A 14259-nucleotide genomic window follows, 5' to 3' on the forward strand; every position below is an offset into this window, starting at 1 on the left:
GCCAGCAGGGCCTTCACGCTCCCAGCGCCTTCGCCGGACAGGGCCCCATAAACCAGGCACATGATCTTAAAAGAGATCCTGGACTGGATCGGGAGCCAATGCAGGCTCTTCCTAGCGGCTGTGGCAGACGAGAGCCTAGGGGCGTCAAGCACAAATCTAGCCGCCGCGTTCTGGACAGACTGCAGGCGCTGTATAAGGCCTTTATTTATGCCGAAGTATAGCGCGTTGCAATAGTCCAGCCGCGAGGCGACTAAGGCAGCCACGATCTGTTTGCCTTAGAGGCACCTTAGATCTACTTGGTGCCTTATTTAGAGTTGGGCAATAACCGAATACACTCATATTTCTGTAGAAGTTACAGCATCTAAAATAACATCCATCAGTGTTTTCCCCCACTAGATGGATAGCACAGTGGAGGAATTTCAGCTGATGAATTGTCCTGTATAATTACAAATCCCTCTAGAAATCCGCAGATCTTCGATTACTATCCAGCTATATCACAAACCCCTCTAGAAATCCACAGATCTATGATTTCTATCCAGCTGAATTACAAACCCTTCTGGAAATCGACGGATCTATGATAACTGTCCAGCTAAATTACAAACCCCTCTGGACATCCACGGATCTATGATAACTATCCAGCTAAATTACAAACCCCTCTAGAAATCCTCAGAGCTTCGATTACTATCCAGCTAAGTTACAAAATGCTCTAGAAATCTGCAGATCTATGATTTCTATCCAGCTAAATTACAAACCCCTCTAGAAATCCTCAGAGCTTCGATTACTATCCAGCTAAGTTACAAACCGCTCTAGAAATCTGCAGATCTTCGATTACTATCCAGCTAAATCACAAACCTCTCTAGAAATCCACAGATCTATGATTTCGATCCAGCTAAATTACAAACCCCTCTGGAAATCCATGGATCTATGATAACTATCCAGCTAAATTACAAACCCCTCTAGAAATCTGTGGATCTTTGAATACTATCTAGCTAAATTACAAACACCTCTATAAATCCACAGAACTTTGATTACTATCCAGGTAAATTACAAATCCCTCTAGAAATCCACATTACTTCGATTACTATCCAGCTAAATTACAAATCCCTCTAGAACTCCTGAGGGTTTCGATTACTATCCAGCTAAATTACAAACCCCTCTAGAAATCCTCAGAGCTTTGATTACTATCCAGCTAAGTTAAAAACCGCTCTAGAAATCCTGAGCATTTCGATTACTATCCAGCTAAATTACAAACCCCTCGTGAAATCCTCAGAGCTTTTATTACTAGCCAGCTAAATTACAAACCCCAATAGAAATCCTACAGCTAAATGACAAACTACTCTAGAAATCTGTGGATCTTTGATTACTTTCCAGCTAAATTACAAACCGCTCTAGAAACCAGCGGATCTTCGATTACTATCCAGCTAAATGACAAACCACTCTAGAAATCGGTGGATCTTTGATTACTTTCCAGCTAAATTACAAACCACTCTAGAAACCCACGGATCTTCGATTACTCTCCAGCTAAATGACAAACCACTCTAGAAATCTGTGGATCTTTGATTACTTTCCAGCTAAATTACAAACCGGTCTAGAAACCCCCGGTTCTTCGATTACTATCCAGCTAACTTACAAACTACTCTAGAAACCCACAGGTCTACAATTACTACCTAGCTTTGCACCAGGCATTCTTTTCTGAACTAGTCCCCCAACAGACACTTCACTGTGTATCGATATTTCCCGTTGTCTGTTAACTCTCCTTTTAAAGCTCTAAAGTTATTATTGAATACTTCAAGCAAACTGATCTCACCCGGTCCGCAAAGTGGTTCAAGGCCATCCGGTAGCTCTTCTTTCCTTGGTCCGCCAGCTTGTTGTGCTCCTTGACCTTCTTCCAAGTCTCCGCCCACCTTTCTCGGCGAATTACCTCTTCTTCTTCGCTCTCATACTTCCTCTCTGCAAAATGTAATCAACATGCAATCAATTTAGCACTAAAAGCCTCAATAGTGAAGTCTATGTACCTGTATGTGGTGAACCAGCCTCACACCATTAATATGCACCCTTTCCAGAGCACTTGAACTGCAGACTGTTGGGTAAGATGAGACTGAAATATATCAAATATGGAGCCACAGACAGCCATACACAGCCATAAACATGCATGGATGTGTGATAGACACTAGCCACCACCACACGCAGTCGAGGCCTACCAAACAACAAGCCAACTCTCAGCTACAACAGACACTTGTTAGCCGCCATTGGGTTCTACTGCTTTATGTGCTGCAATGGCTGCTGTCCAATGCTCTGGACAGGCAAGTTTACCAGGGGTTTCCCTAAAAGATATCAATTTCACAGGTACTAGGGTCATCAAGAGTAATAACGTCTTGAAGTAACAAAATAACTGGAAATAAAGAAACTGTATGTATTCAGTGATGACTGTGGAGAAGTGTGGCTCAGGGGTTAGAGGCGGCAGACCGGGAAGCTGAGATCGGCCCTGGACCAGGGTTCAATTCCCTGCCTCGGCGGGTCTTGGGCTAAAAAATTCCACAGACTCGATAATTCTCGCTCCGGTGCCTTCTCGACTCACGGGTTCACACTCTGCGACTCTGGGCAATAGCTTGCTTAATCTCCACAACGGCCCCTGGCGGCGGGATGCCTGGCTTTCACCTTGTGGATACCCTGCCGGGGTTATCTCACAGGGGAATACCAGGACAGGTTCCCTAAGCAAGCGCTTAGATACCGACCTCAGTCAGTGATTTGCGCTATATAAATACATTTACAGTTACAAAGATCAGGAATATTTTTTATAGTCAAAAGAGTTTTTGTCAGGTTTTTTTACCCAATTTCCAAAGTTTTGCCTATTTAAAGAATTGATGCCGATTGTGCAGAAAACAATCCATTTATACAAATGCAAGAACAGTAAATTGCTTTCAATTTTTCCCTTTCTTTCCATAGTCCGACCATTTTGTGTCAACATTTTGTATTAATAACATCTATAATGGACACATACACATGAAGATATAGGATTATCAGTTAACATTTTTAATATATACAATTTTATCACAGAAGACAGAAATAATTCAAAGTTATATAAACCACCTTATATGGTATAAGCCAACCATTTTGAACCTATGGACATTTGTGCATCACCACCCATATCTGCCATTCCTAGTAACATAATATGTGTATTTGCAAAGCACACAATTACCCAAAGGTGTCCTGGTGCTGAATAACAGATGATTATTGTTACCCAACTCAATGGTACTCATTTTATCAAACTCAAATAGATGAAAGGCTGAGTGGATCCGCGGGTATTTGAACCTGTGACCAGGAGGTTGATCAGAGGCCCCTGCAGTGGCTGCTTTAGTCCAATGAGCCAGAAGACACCAGACCTTGTAGTCACCAATATTGTAATGTTAATTACAAATATAGGGGCCGATTATGATGGCGGACGGACCTGAGTCTGTCTGCCACCATAGAGTAGGAGGGACCGTCTGCAGGGGCAGCGGCGGTCCCTCCGTCCAAATTAGGATGTGACCGCCACCCTGGCGGTCACATCCTGTATCTTTAACATTGCGGCGGTGCTGCTTGAAGCAGCACCCGCCACAATGTTAAAAATGTAAGTTGTGCATTTGCATGCACAAAAAGGCAGGCACCGTGCGGTGCCTGCTGCTTTGGTCACGCAAATGCAGGGGGTCCCATAGGTACCCCCCATGTGCATCCCTCACCCCCCCTTCACCCAAGTGAAGGTCCGTATGCTTTTCCACGGTGGAAAAGCCGCTGCTGAAAAGCATGCATTTTACACCATCATAATATGGCTGGCGGTGTCTGATAGACACCGCCAGCCATGTTAAAGCTTTTCCACCGCGGTCAGACGGCGACCGCGGCGGAAAAGCTGCGGACAGATTTCAAGACCCACCGCCATCCTAATATAGCAGTGGGTCTTTTGAGGCTCAGCAGTGTTTTTCCCGCATCCTCCGGGCTGGCGGTGGCTTCCGCCGGCCCGGAAGATGCGGGAAAACAGCGATCCTAATGAGCTCCATAGTCTCTATAAACCTCTGTCTAATATCTCTGCATGATCCTCCTCCTCACATTCAAGTGTGAATGAGCTTTCTCATTCTCTCCTGGTGGTGAAAAAGGCAGATAGGCTAAAGCAGGCGATGTTTGGCCCAGGAATCGGGTGTTCCACTGTCACACGTCACTCCATCTTAACTCAACTAAGATATGTTTTTCTTTCATGATCAATTTGTAAATATTCTTTTATAATTCTTTGAATCGAAATAAAGAAATTATAGCATCTCTAGACCCCAAATGGTGAAAGAGTGTTTTACAACAAGGAATCAACTGTGAAACAGGAAGCCCTTTATATATTGGTGCTTCACAACCCTATTGCCAACGAGAAAGCCCTCCCAGGTATAGTTGTCTTCTGAGCATACTATAGATCAAAGCAAATTGCTTTCTTATTTGAAACCCAGCTTCTGACTGCAGCCTTAAAAATGTATTCTGATGTATTGTCACCGCTTATATGTTTGTGGATATATTTTATTTCCACTGTACCGAAGCTAACGGATGGCATTTGGGGGCATTTGATCACATATATAGCTGCAGGAAGAGGAGATAGCACAAGTGACTAGAGCCCACATTTACAAATGCTTTGCGCAAGGTTTGTGTTGGTAGCTACAATGCAATGTAAACCAGGATGTGCCTTGTAAAGTTGCCCAGAGTGACGCAAACTTGTACTTAGCAGTACTTTACATCTAGGAATACTTTCATGGGTGGTACAAAGGCGTTCACCTGCAACCGCCCATGGGTTTTATGCAAATCAGTCCCTTCTAACATTTGTGGACAGAGATTTGCGCCAAGACCTTACGCCTCCTTGAGGTAGGCACAATGCAGAGAAATGTTTTCATTTCTCCTTATTGCCCCAGCATTGCATGTGTGCTGCATTGTACAACTGTATGACTGTACTCAGTGGAGGAAGTTTGTAAGGATCGGTTTTGTGCTGGGAGGGTTCAGTTTCATACAAAACCGAAGCTTTAGAGAATTGCTACATTCTTGCACGCATGAGCAACGCCGATGCCCATTTGCTTCACAGCTGCACTGCACCAAGCGCGGGCAGCTGCAACGTTTTGCCATATTTGTTTCTAGGGCCCCAGTTGGGGCCCAAAGGGCACAGTGGTGCCCATGACTCTTTGTTTATCCCCAGCTGCGCCACACCAGAGCGGGCAGCTGCAAAGATTGGCATGTTTGTTTCGTTAGCCCCAGTGGGGTCCAGAGCACAGTGGTGCCCGTGTTCTCACTGCTGGTCCCAGCTGCCGTGTGAGAGCACAGGTAGCTGCAACGTTTGGGGGCACATTGTTTGCAGGGCCCCAGCGGGGGCCCAAAGGGCACAGAGGTGCCAGTGCCCCCTTTTTCAATTTGTGCTCACATCGATCTTCACAGCTGCATAGCAATTAGTGGCAGCTGCAACGTTTAGGCCAGCGCAATTGTGCACTTTTGGATTCTGCTGCATTGGCAGCATGCCCTGACATTTGGGACATAGGGCATTTGAGCCCTCTGAGAAGGACAATTGGCCAGGGGCTCAGCGTGAGGTTGGTAGGGCACAAGGCCCTAATGTGATTTATGTGGTGCCCAGGAAATGTGATTTATGCACCCTGATTTATGCCTCTAATGTGATTTACGTGGTATCCAGGAAATGTGATTTATGCACCCTGATTTATGCCTCTAATGTGATTTATGCTCATGAGGTTAGTGCCTAATGTGATTATGTTTAGGAGGTTATTCCCTAATCTGAGGTTTAGGCATATGAGGTTATTTCCTAATGTGATTTCTGCTTATGAGGTTTATTGCATAATTTATTTATGCTTTTGAGGTCATGGCATTATCTGATTATCCTGGTGAGATTTATTGCATAATGTGTTTCTGCTTATAAGGTTGGTGTATATTGTGTTTTACGTCTAATATGATGCTGATTGCATAATATGATTTATGTTGCAGGATAATGCTGAATACAGTGTTTAACCAGTAATTACTGGTTGTGTTCTACATTTACTATTTGTGCTTGGTGATGGTTCTGACCATTGGCCTAATGGGCCCTGTCATGTAAATATAATCCCCTGTAAATATTGCCTAGTGCCAGTTGGCAACGTGTATATTGTGTGATTACTATTCTAATGTGCTTTGGATAATAGAAAGGCTATATATATATATAACCTTGTGTGGAGTTCCTTTTGTGGTGTGCCTAGTGGGTTGCTAGTGTGTGTTTTGCGCAAACGCTTTACATATTGCCTCTGGGATAAGCCTGACTGCTCATGCCAAGATACCAAGGTGGTGAGCAGAGGTTATCTTCAGTGTAAACTCCCTTGCCCTGATTAAATTGGTGGTTTCTGCCTGGCTTAGGCCCAAGCCCTAGCCAATCAGAAATCCAATTTCTAACAGTCCACAAGATCTGAATAAGCTTGGATGACATTTGAAATACTTTGGTGAAATTTCTGTAATTTCACATCACACTTATGCGAAATTCCCAAAAGCACCACAGAGCAGAAAAAAACCACCATGAAAAGTATTCAAATATCCATGGTGAATATAACACCTTGTCCTAACAATGGGTACCAGACCCCTTGAAAATCTCATGAGACACCCAAAATATCAGTCGTCAAAATACAACTCACCCTTTTCCAATAACATGCCAACCTACCAGTGTTTGGAACCTACAACAATACTCACCTGGTACATACATGATCTAGCCTGGTAGCTTTCAGAAAACAACTCAGTGCTCACCTCTCACATACATGACCGAGCCTATCTGCTTTCAGAAAATAAATCAATACTCACCTGATACATACATGACTCAGCATATCTGCTTCCAGAAAAAAATCAATTCTCATCGGTAACTTCCATGGTCTCGCCTATCTGCATTCAGAAAACAACTCACTGCTCACCTATAACATGTATGACCCAGCCTACCTGCTTTCACAAAACAATGCAATACTCACCTGATACCCACATGTGCCCCAGATTGCTTTGAGCAGAGTCCAGGAAGTGGTAAGGAGACAGACTAGTGCTGTCTCTTCCCAAGACAAAAAGTTATTTAAAAACCGATTTTCACTTTCTGTGTTTACTGTCTATGCCTGTGGTTGTTACAGTTAAAATTGTAGTTTTAGCCTGCCTGTAATTGCATATTTTATCTCCTGTGCTGTGTTTTAAATGTGTGGTTTTCCCTGCCCATGATTGCCTTCATTTAGTGTGTTGAATTGTGGGATTTGCAGTCCAATTTCTGTAGTTTGTCCCTCTCATTCCTTGGTGACAAATCTGTTTTCCCTCCAAATTTCTCCTTTGCTCTGTGCTTAGGCCTGTGTGCTGAAACAGTGCAGCCCCAGCCACCATTTTGTGTTCACAAGCCAGTGAGGCCAGCCCCCCTGCCCCCCCCCCCCCCCCCAGCAACAGGGATTTTCTACATCAGAGGGTGCTTCTGTGAGCTGATGAAACTGTATTTACTGGGGCCTGTGCTCTTCGTTTTTTGGCCAGCAGGGGGAGTAAAGCTTTATCAAACAGTATTGTTAGATTTCGAGTTAGTGAAGCCTTTACCTGCTGAAGTCCAAAGTTGTGGATTGAGCCTGTCTGTCTCCTAGGAGATTCTGAACAGGAGCAAGTAGCTGGCCAGACCCCACCCCCAGGCCAGCAGACCATTGGCTATTCAGCTACCAGGCAAGCCTGAGCCCTCCTCTCACACCTGCCCAGGCCCCTGAAGGCCTTGGGTGAACCCCAAATCAGTCTCCTCCATCTTGTGAGTTGCAGCCCACATGTGCCCCAGATTGCTTTGAGCAGAGTCCAGGAAGTGGTAAGGAGACAGACTAGTGCTGTCTCTTCCCAAGACAAAAAGTTATTTAAAAACCGATTTTCACTGTCTGTGTTTACTGTCTATGCCTGTGGTTGTTACAGTTAAAAATTGTAGTTTTAGCCTGCCTGTAATTGCATATTTTATCTCCTGTGTTGTGTTTTAAATGTGTGGTTTTCCCTGCCCATGATTGCCTTCATATAGTGTGTTGAATTGTGGGATTTGCAGTCCAATTTCTGTAGTTTGTCCCTCTCATTCCTTGGTGACAAATCTGTTTTCCCTCCAAATTTCTCCTTTGCTCTGTGCTTAGGCCTGTGTGCTGAAACAGTGCAGCCCCAGCCACCATTTTGTGTTCACAAGCCAGTGAGGCCAGCCCCCCTGCCCCCCCCCCCCCAGCAACAGGGATTTTCTACATCAGAGGGTGCTTCTGTGAGCTGTTGAAACTGTATTTACTGGGTCTGTGCTCTTCGTTTTTTGGCCAGCAGGGGGAGTAAAGCTTTATCAAACAGTATTGTTAGATTTCGAGTTAGTGAAGCCTTTACCTGCTGAAGTCCAAAGTTGTGGATTGAGCCTGTCTGTCTCCTAGGAGATTCTGAACAGGAGCAAGTAGCTGGCCAGACCCCACCCCCAGGCCAGCAGACCATTGGCTATTCAGCTACCAGGCAAGCCTGAGCCCTCCTCTCACACCTGCCCAGGCCCCTGAAGGCCTTGCTGGGTGAACCCCAAATCAGTCTCCTCCATCTTGTGAGTTGCAGCCCACATGTGCCCCAGATTGCTTTGAGCAGAGTCCAGGAAGTGGTAAGGAGACAGACTAGTGCTGTCTCTTCCCAAGACAAAAAGTTATTTAAAAACCGATTTTCACTTTCTGTGTTTACTGTCTATGCCTGTGGTTGTTACAGTTAAAAATTGTAGTTTTAGCCTGCCTGTAATTGCATATTTTATCTCCTGTGTTGTGTTTTAAATGTGTGGTTTTCCCTGCCCATGATTGCCTTCATTTAGTGTGTTGAATTGTGGGATTTGCAGTCCAATTTCTGTAGTTTGTCCCTCTCATTCCTTGGTGACAAATCTGTTTTCCCTCCAAATTTCTCCTTTGCTCTGTGCTTAGGCCTGTGTGCTGAAACAGTGCAGCCCCAGCCACCATTTTGTGTTCACAAGCCAGTGAGGCCAGCCCCCCTGCCCCCCCCCCCCAGCAACAGGGATTTTCTACATCAGAGGGTGCTTCTGTGAGCTGTTGAAACTGTATTTACTGGGGCCTGTGCACTTCGTTTTTTGGCCAGCAGGGGGAGTAAAGCTTTATTCAAACAGTATTGTTAGATTTCGAGTTAGTGAAGCCTTTACCTGCTGAAGTCCAAAGTTGTGGATTGAGCCTGTCTGTCTCCTAGGAGATTCTGAACAGGAGCAAGTAGCTGGCCAGACCCCACCCCCAGGCCAGCAGACCATTGGCTATTCAGCTACCAGGCAAGCCTGAGCCCTCCTCTCACACCTGCCCAGGCCCCTGAAGGCCTTGCTGGGTGAACCCCAAATCAGTCTCCTCCATCTTGTGAGTTGCAGCCCACATGTGCCCCAGATTGCTTTGAGCAGAGTCCAGGAAGTGGTAAGGAGACAGACTAGTGCTGTCTCTTCCCAAGACAAAAAGTTATTTAAAAACCGATTTTCACTTTCTGTGTTTACTGTCTATGCCTGTGGTTGTTACAGTTAAAATTGTAGTTTTAGCCTGCCTGTAATTGCATATTTTATCTCCTGTGCTGTGTTTTAAATGTGTGGTTTTCCCTGCCCATGATTGCCTTCATTTAGTGTGTTGAATTGTGGGATTTGCAGTCCAATTTCTGTAGTTTGTCCCTCTCATTCCTTGGTGACAAATCTGTTTTCCCTCCAAATTTCTCCTTTGCTCTGTGCTTAGGCCTGTGTGCTGAAACAGTGCAGCCCCAGCCACCATTTTGTGTTCACAAGCCAGTGAGGCCAGCCCCCCTGCCCCCCCCCCCAGCAACAGGGATTTTCTACATCAGAGGGTGCTTCTGTGAGCTGATGAAACTGTATTTACTGGGGCCTGTGCTCTTCGTTTTTTGGCCAGCAGGGGGAGTAAAGCTTTATCAAACAGTATTGTTAGATTTCGAGTTAGTGAAGCCTTTACCTGCTGAAGTCCAAAGTTGTGGATTGAGCCTGTCTGTCTCCTAGGAGATTCTGAACAGGAGCAAGTAGCTGGCCAGACCCCACCCCCAGGCCAGCAGACCATTGGCTATTCAGCTACCAGGCAAGCCTGAGCCCTCCTCTCACACCTGCCCAGGCCCCTGAAGGCCTTGCTGGGTGAACCCCAAATCAGTCTCCTCCATCTTGTGAGTTGCAGCCCACATATGCCCCAGATTGCTTTGAGCAGAGTCCAGGAAGTGGTAAGGAGACAGACTAGTGCTGTCTCTTCCCAAGACAAAAAGTTATTTAAAAACCGATTTTCACTTTCTGTGTTTACTGTCTATGCCTGTGGTTGTTACAGTTAAAAATTGTAGTTTTAGCCTGCCTGTAATTGCATATTTTATCTCCTGTGTTGTGTTTTAAATGTGTGGTTTTCCCTGCCCATGATTGCCTTCATTTAGTGTGTTGAATTGTGGGATTTGCAGTCCAATTTCTGTAGTTTGTCCCTCTCATTCCTTGGTGACAAATCTGTTTTCCCTCCAAATTTCTCCTTTGCTCTGTGCTTAGGCCTGTGTGCTGAAACAGTGCAGCCCCAGCCACCATTTTGTGTTCACAAGCCAGTGAGGCCAGCCCCCCTGCCCCCCCCCCCAGCAACAGGGATTTTCTACATCAGAGGGTGCTTCTGTGAGCTGTTGAAACTGTATTTACTGGGGCCTGTGCACTTCGTTTTTTGGCCAGCAGGGGGAGTAAAGCTTTATTCAAACAGTATTGTTAGATTTCGAGTTAGTGAAGCCTTTACCTGCTGAAGTCCAAAGTTGTGGATTGAGCCTGTCTGTCTCCTAGGAGATTCTGAACAGGAGCAAGCAGCTTCCAACTCCCTTGCCAGCAAACCTTGTCTAAGGTTGCTGGGACCTTATATGGTGTGCTGATGGTTGGCACATGTGTACACTGATTGGTGGTTGTATCTGGTGTTTCTATTGGGTTAGGGTTAATGTCCTCATTGGCTGGGTATTTGAGGGTTCTGATTGGTTTCTCGGTCTGTGATTCAATCATTGCAGGGTTGGGACTAGGGCTAGGGTTCGGATTTCTATAGGAAGTAGGGACTAGGGCTTCCTATGTTATTGGTTGTTGGGAGTAGGGTGGGACTAGGGCTACGGTTAGACCTTTAATTGGAAGTAGCGATTTAGTGCTTCTGGTGTGATTGGTTTTTGGACCAGTTGTGGGACTAAGAGTAGGGTTAGGCTTTCTATTGGAAGTAGGGACTAGGGCTACTTTTACCATTGGCTGTTAGGGCTAGTGTTGTGATTGGATAGTGTTAGGGCTAGGGTTCCCATTGGCTGAAGGGGTCACCTGATTACTAGGGCTACAAAAAGGGGCAGGCTTAGGGCGTCTCAGCCCGGGCGTCAAGGCTAAGGGTGGAGAGGACAAGGGTAGTTGCCTGTTTGGGCCTGTTCGAGACTGGTCGGGACTAGGGCCTGAAATGCTGCCCTTTTTCTCTTAAAAAAAAAAAATATATATCCTTCACTCTTTTATCCCTCCACTATCCTTTTTCTATCAAAATTAACAGACTAACATGTTCACTTCTCAAATTCCATGTTCCATATTCAACTATACTAATATACTGCCCAAATAACTGAATAACATATCTACTACTCAAATTACTTCATATTCATACTATACTAATTTTCAACACTAATCCTTTATGGGTTCCGGAGTGGCGTGCTACTCGCCAAAAAAGCGCTTCAACACCCATCGGGGGTAACAAGTGCTATATAAATGCAAATCTTTCTTCCCTTTTATCCATCCTCTATCCTTCTCACGCCAAGTAACACACTAATATCCACCACTGAAATTACCTCATATTTCACCATATTAATTCACCACTAATCCTTTATAGGCTCCCTGAATAGCATGCGTCAACAAGCGAGCGATAAATAAATACTAACCATTGTCCTACTCTATCCTTCTGCTATCATTCCAAATCCAAATAACTGACTAACCTATCCACCACTTAAAATGTACTTGCATGTTTCACTATACTAATGCAAAACTAATCCTCTGTGGGTCCCGGAGTAGCGTGCTACCCGCCGAAAAAGCGCTTCGACGCCTCGTCAGGGGTAGTAAGCGCTATATAAATGCAATTACAATACAATACAATACCACCTTTTATGAATAAGACTAATGACTTGGGGTGGGTTAACACCTGTTAGTCTGTGTGTGTGTGTGTGTGTGTGTGGTGGGGGGCTGTTCCAGGTGCCACACCTCTGCACAATGCACAATTGTTGTAAAATCAGAGTTGTACCGTGTCGAGCCTTCCAGCTTTGCCATTCTGCTTCCAGGAATTCAGCAGCCAGAGCACAGGAGAGCAGTGAAGCCAGCAGCACTACAAGCCTCTGTGTGTGCATCCTGTGAAACACAAGAGAGTGAAACACGAATAAAGTCTCCTGTGCACTGAAAGAGCAGGGCGCGCAGCATAGGGCTCCGCTGGTGAACTAAGTGACATGACCTAATGAATTTAAAACAATTTTCCATTTTAGATATGTATTTTACACCCCATGTGTTTGCTACTGATTTAGGCTAAGAAAGAACTGTAGAGGTCTGTTCTTGAGCGGAAAGAAAGCCTTTATTGCAGAGAACAAAGATGGCGTGCAGTTGTTAAAAGTGGCATAAGGTTGGCATGAGAAGTGCTTGTTTCTGCAATTCTAGGCTCTTTCGTGCCTGCCCCAAACTCCTTCTTACTGATCTTACCCCTGTTTAATCAGCATTCGCTTCACTTTGATTTTCTTTTCATTTGTATTCTGACGTCATTGCTCTGGATAGTGTAAGTTTGAATCAAGAGCATCAAACACACAAAAGCTGATGGGATGAATACTGGCAATAAGTCCAACTACTGGCGATAGCTCGAGGCACCATCTCAACCCATTGCTCTTTCGCCCATTGTGCCACCTCAGTTCGGACCCAGCCATATGCAGATCAGACTTGACCCTGATCCAATGGGAAGAGTCCAGCCTGAGCTGCCAGACCATTGGTGTCCTGAACATGATAGGCTGAAGAGTGGCCTGAGTGACTGCCGGTGACTAGAGCTCACTCAAGCATTGCCGCCATCACCTTCAGTTCTGCATCCTGAGCAGGAAGCATGTGAGTGGACATGTGTCTGATATGAGTTCATTCACATTATGCATCTGGGCAGATCAGACAATGCAGGATTGCATACATGTTTCCAAACCGCGCAAACCACTAGCAATTGCTCTGGGTATCATTCCAATCCATCATTTTTCATCCACTGTGCCATTCTAGAGAAAGATGTGTGACCAATAATGGGTTGGATTGCTCCCCGGATGAATTGTCCGTGATCTAGACTGTTTGCAAGCTTTTCTCCCACAACATTTTGTGTCTTTGCATTTAGAGGCATAACGAAAGGAAACGTGCATAATACAAAGATTAATGTTAAGTAATAGAATGGAAGCAATGGATACCTAATGGAGAAAATTAAACATAAAGTAAGCAAACAGAAAAAAGAAAGGAAAAAACGGCATATTTAAGAAAATAACGACAAAAGGACAGCGCAACAAAAGAAAGTTATTGTGCACAGAAATATAATGTAGCCGCCTGACGTGGATAATGCTGTACATACCTTTCTCTGTAGGAAGCTCAGACTCCTGAGTGCCTCTTTGCAGACTTCAATGTACATTTGCTACTGAGAGCGTCTTATATGGCCCGGCCAAGCAGCTCCTGCCATCAGGATTGGCTGGAGGCTTTTTGTGTTATCAGAGACATCACTGAGCGTTGGTTATCAGGACTGACAAGGCAGCCCAGATTGCATATTTTTCATTATCGGAAAGTTCTTTCAGGGCCAAAATCAGTTGGTTTATTTCCCTTCAAACAGCCAGAGATTGTAAAGTGTGTAGGCATTGCGTGCACAGTGGATCTCGTGGATTGTGTTGCATTGAATTTTCTTGTATAGCATTGCCTTGCTTTGTTTTGTAATGCACTGCACTGTATTGTATTGCATTGCATTGCACTAAATAAATGACATTGTATTGTATTGTATTGATTTATATTGCATTGCATTGTATCTTATCTTATTGCATTGTATTGTATTTTATTGTATTGCATTGCTTTGCATTGTATTGTACTGTGTTTTATTGTATTGCATTGCTTTGCATTGTATTGTACTGTGTTTTATTGTATTGCATTGCTTTGCATTGTATTGTCTGTGTTTTATTGTACTGCATTGCTTTGCATTGTATTGCATTTTATTGTATTGCATTGCTTTGCATTGTATTGTACTGTGTTTTATTGTA

The 14259-nt window shown here is 44.6% G+C and overlaps 1 protein-coding gene across 1 annotated transcript in view; it reads right to left on the reverse strand.

Moving 5' to 3' along the window:
• Positions 1-13661, reverse strand: part of LOC147740903 (cathepsin S-like) — a 76655-nt gene extending 62994 nt beyond the window's left edge. The window contains exons 1-3 of the mRNA XM_086952196.1: positions 13590-13661; positions 12258-12361; positions 1808-1950 (exon numbers count right to left, since the gene is read on the reverse strand). Of these exons, the coding sequence (XP_086808322.1) occupies positions 1808-1950; positions 12258-12360 (246 nt within the window). The 5' untranslated portion in view covers position 12361; positions 13590-13661. The remainder of the gene's footprint in view (positions 1-1807; positions 1951-12257; positions 12362-13589) is intronic.
• Positions 13662-14259: the final 598 nt, after the last annotated feature.

This window comes from Lissotriton vulgaris, chromosome 1_1 (genome assembly GCF_964263255.1).
Source record: "Lissotriton vulgaris chromosome 1_1, aLisVul1.2, whole genome shotgun sequence".
NCBI lineage: Eukaryota > Metazoa > Chordata > Amphibia > Caudata > Salamandridae > Lissotriton > Lissotriton vulgaris.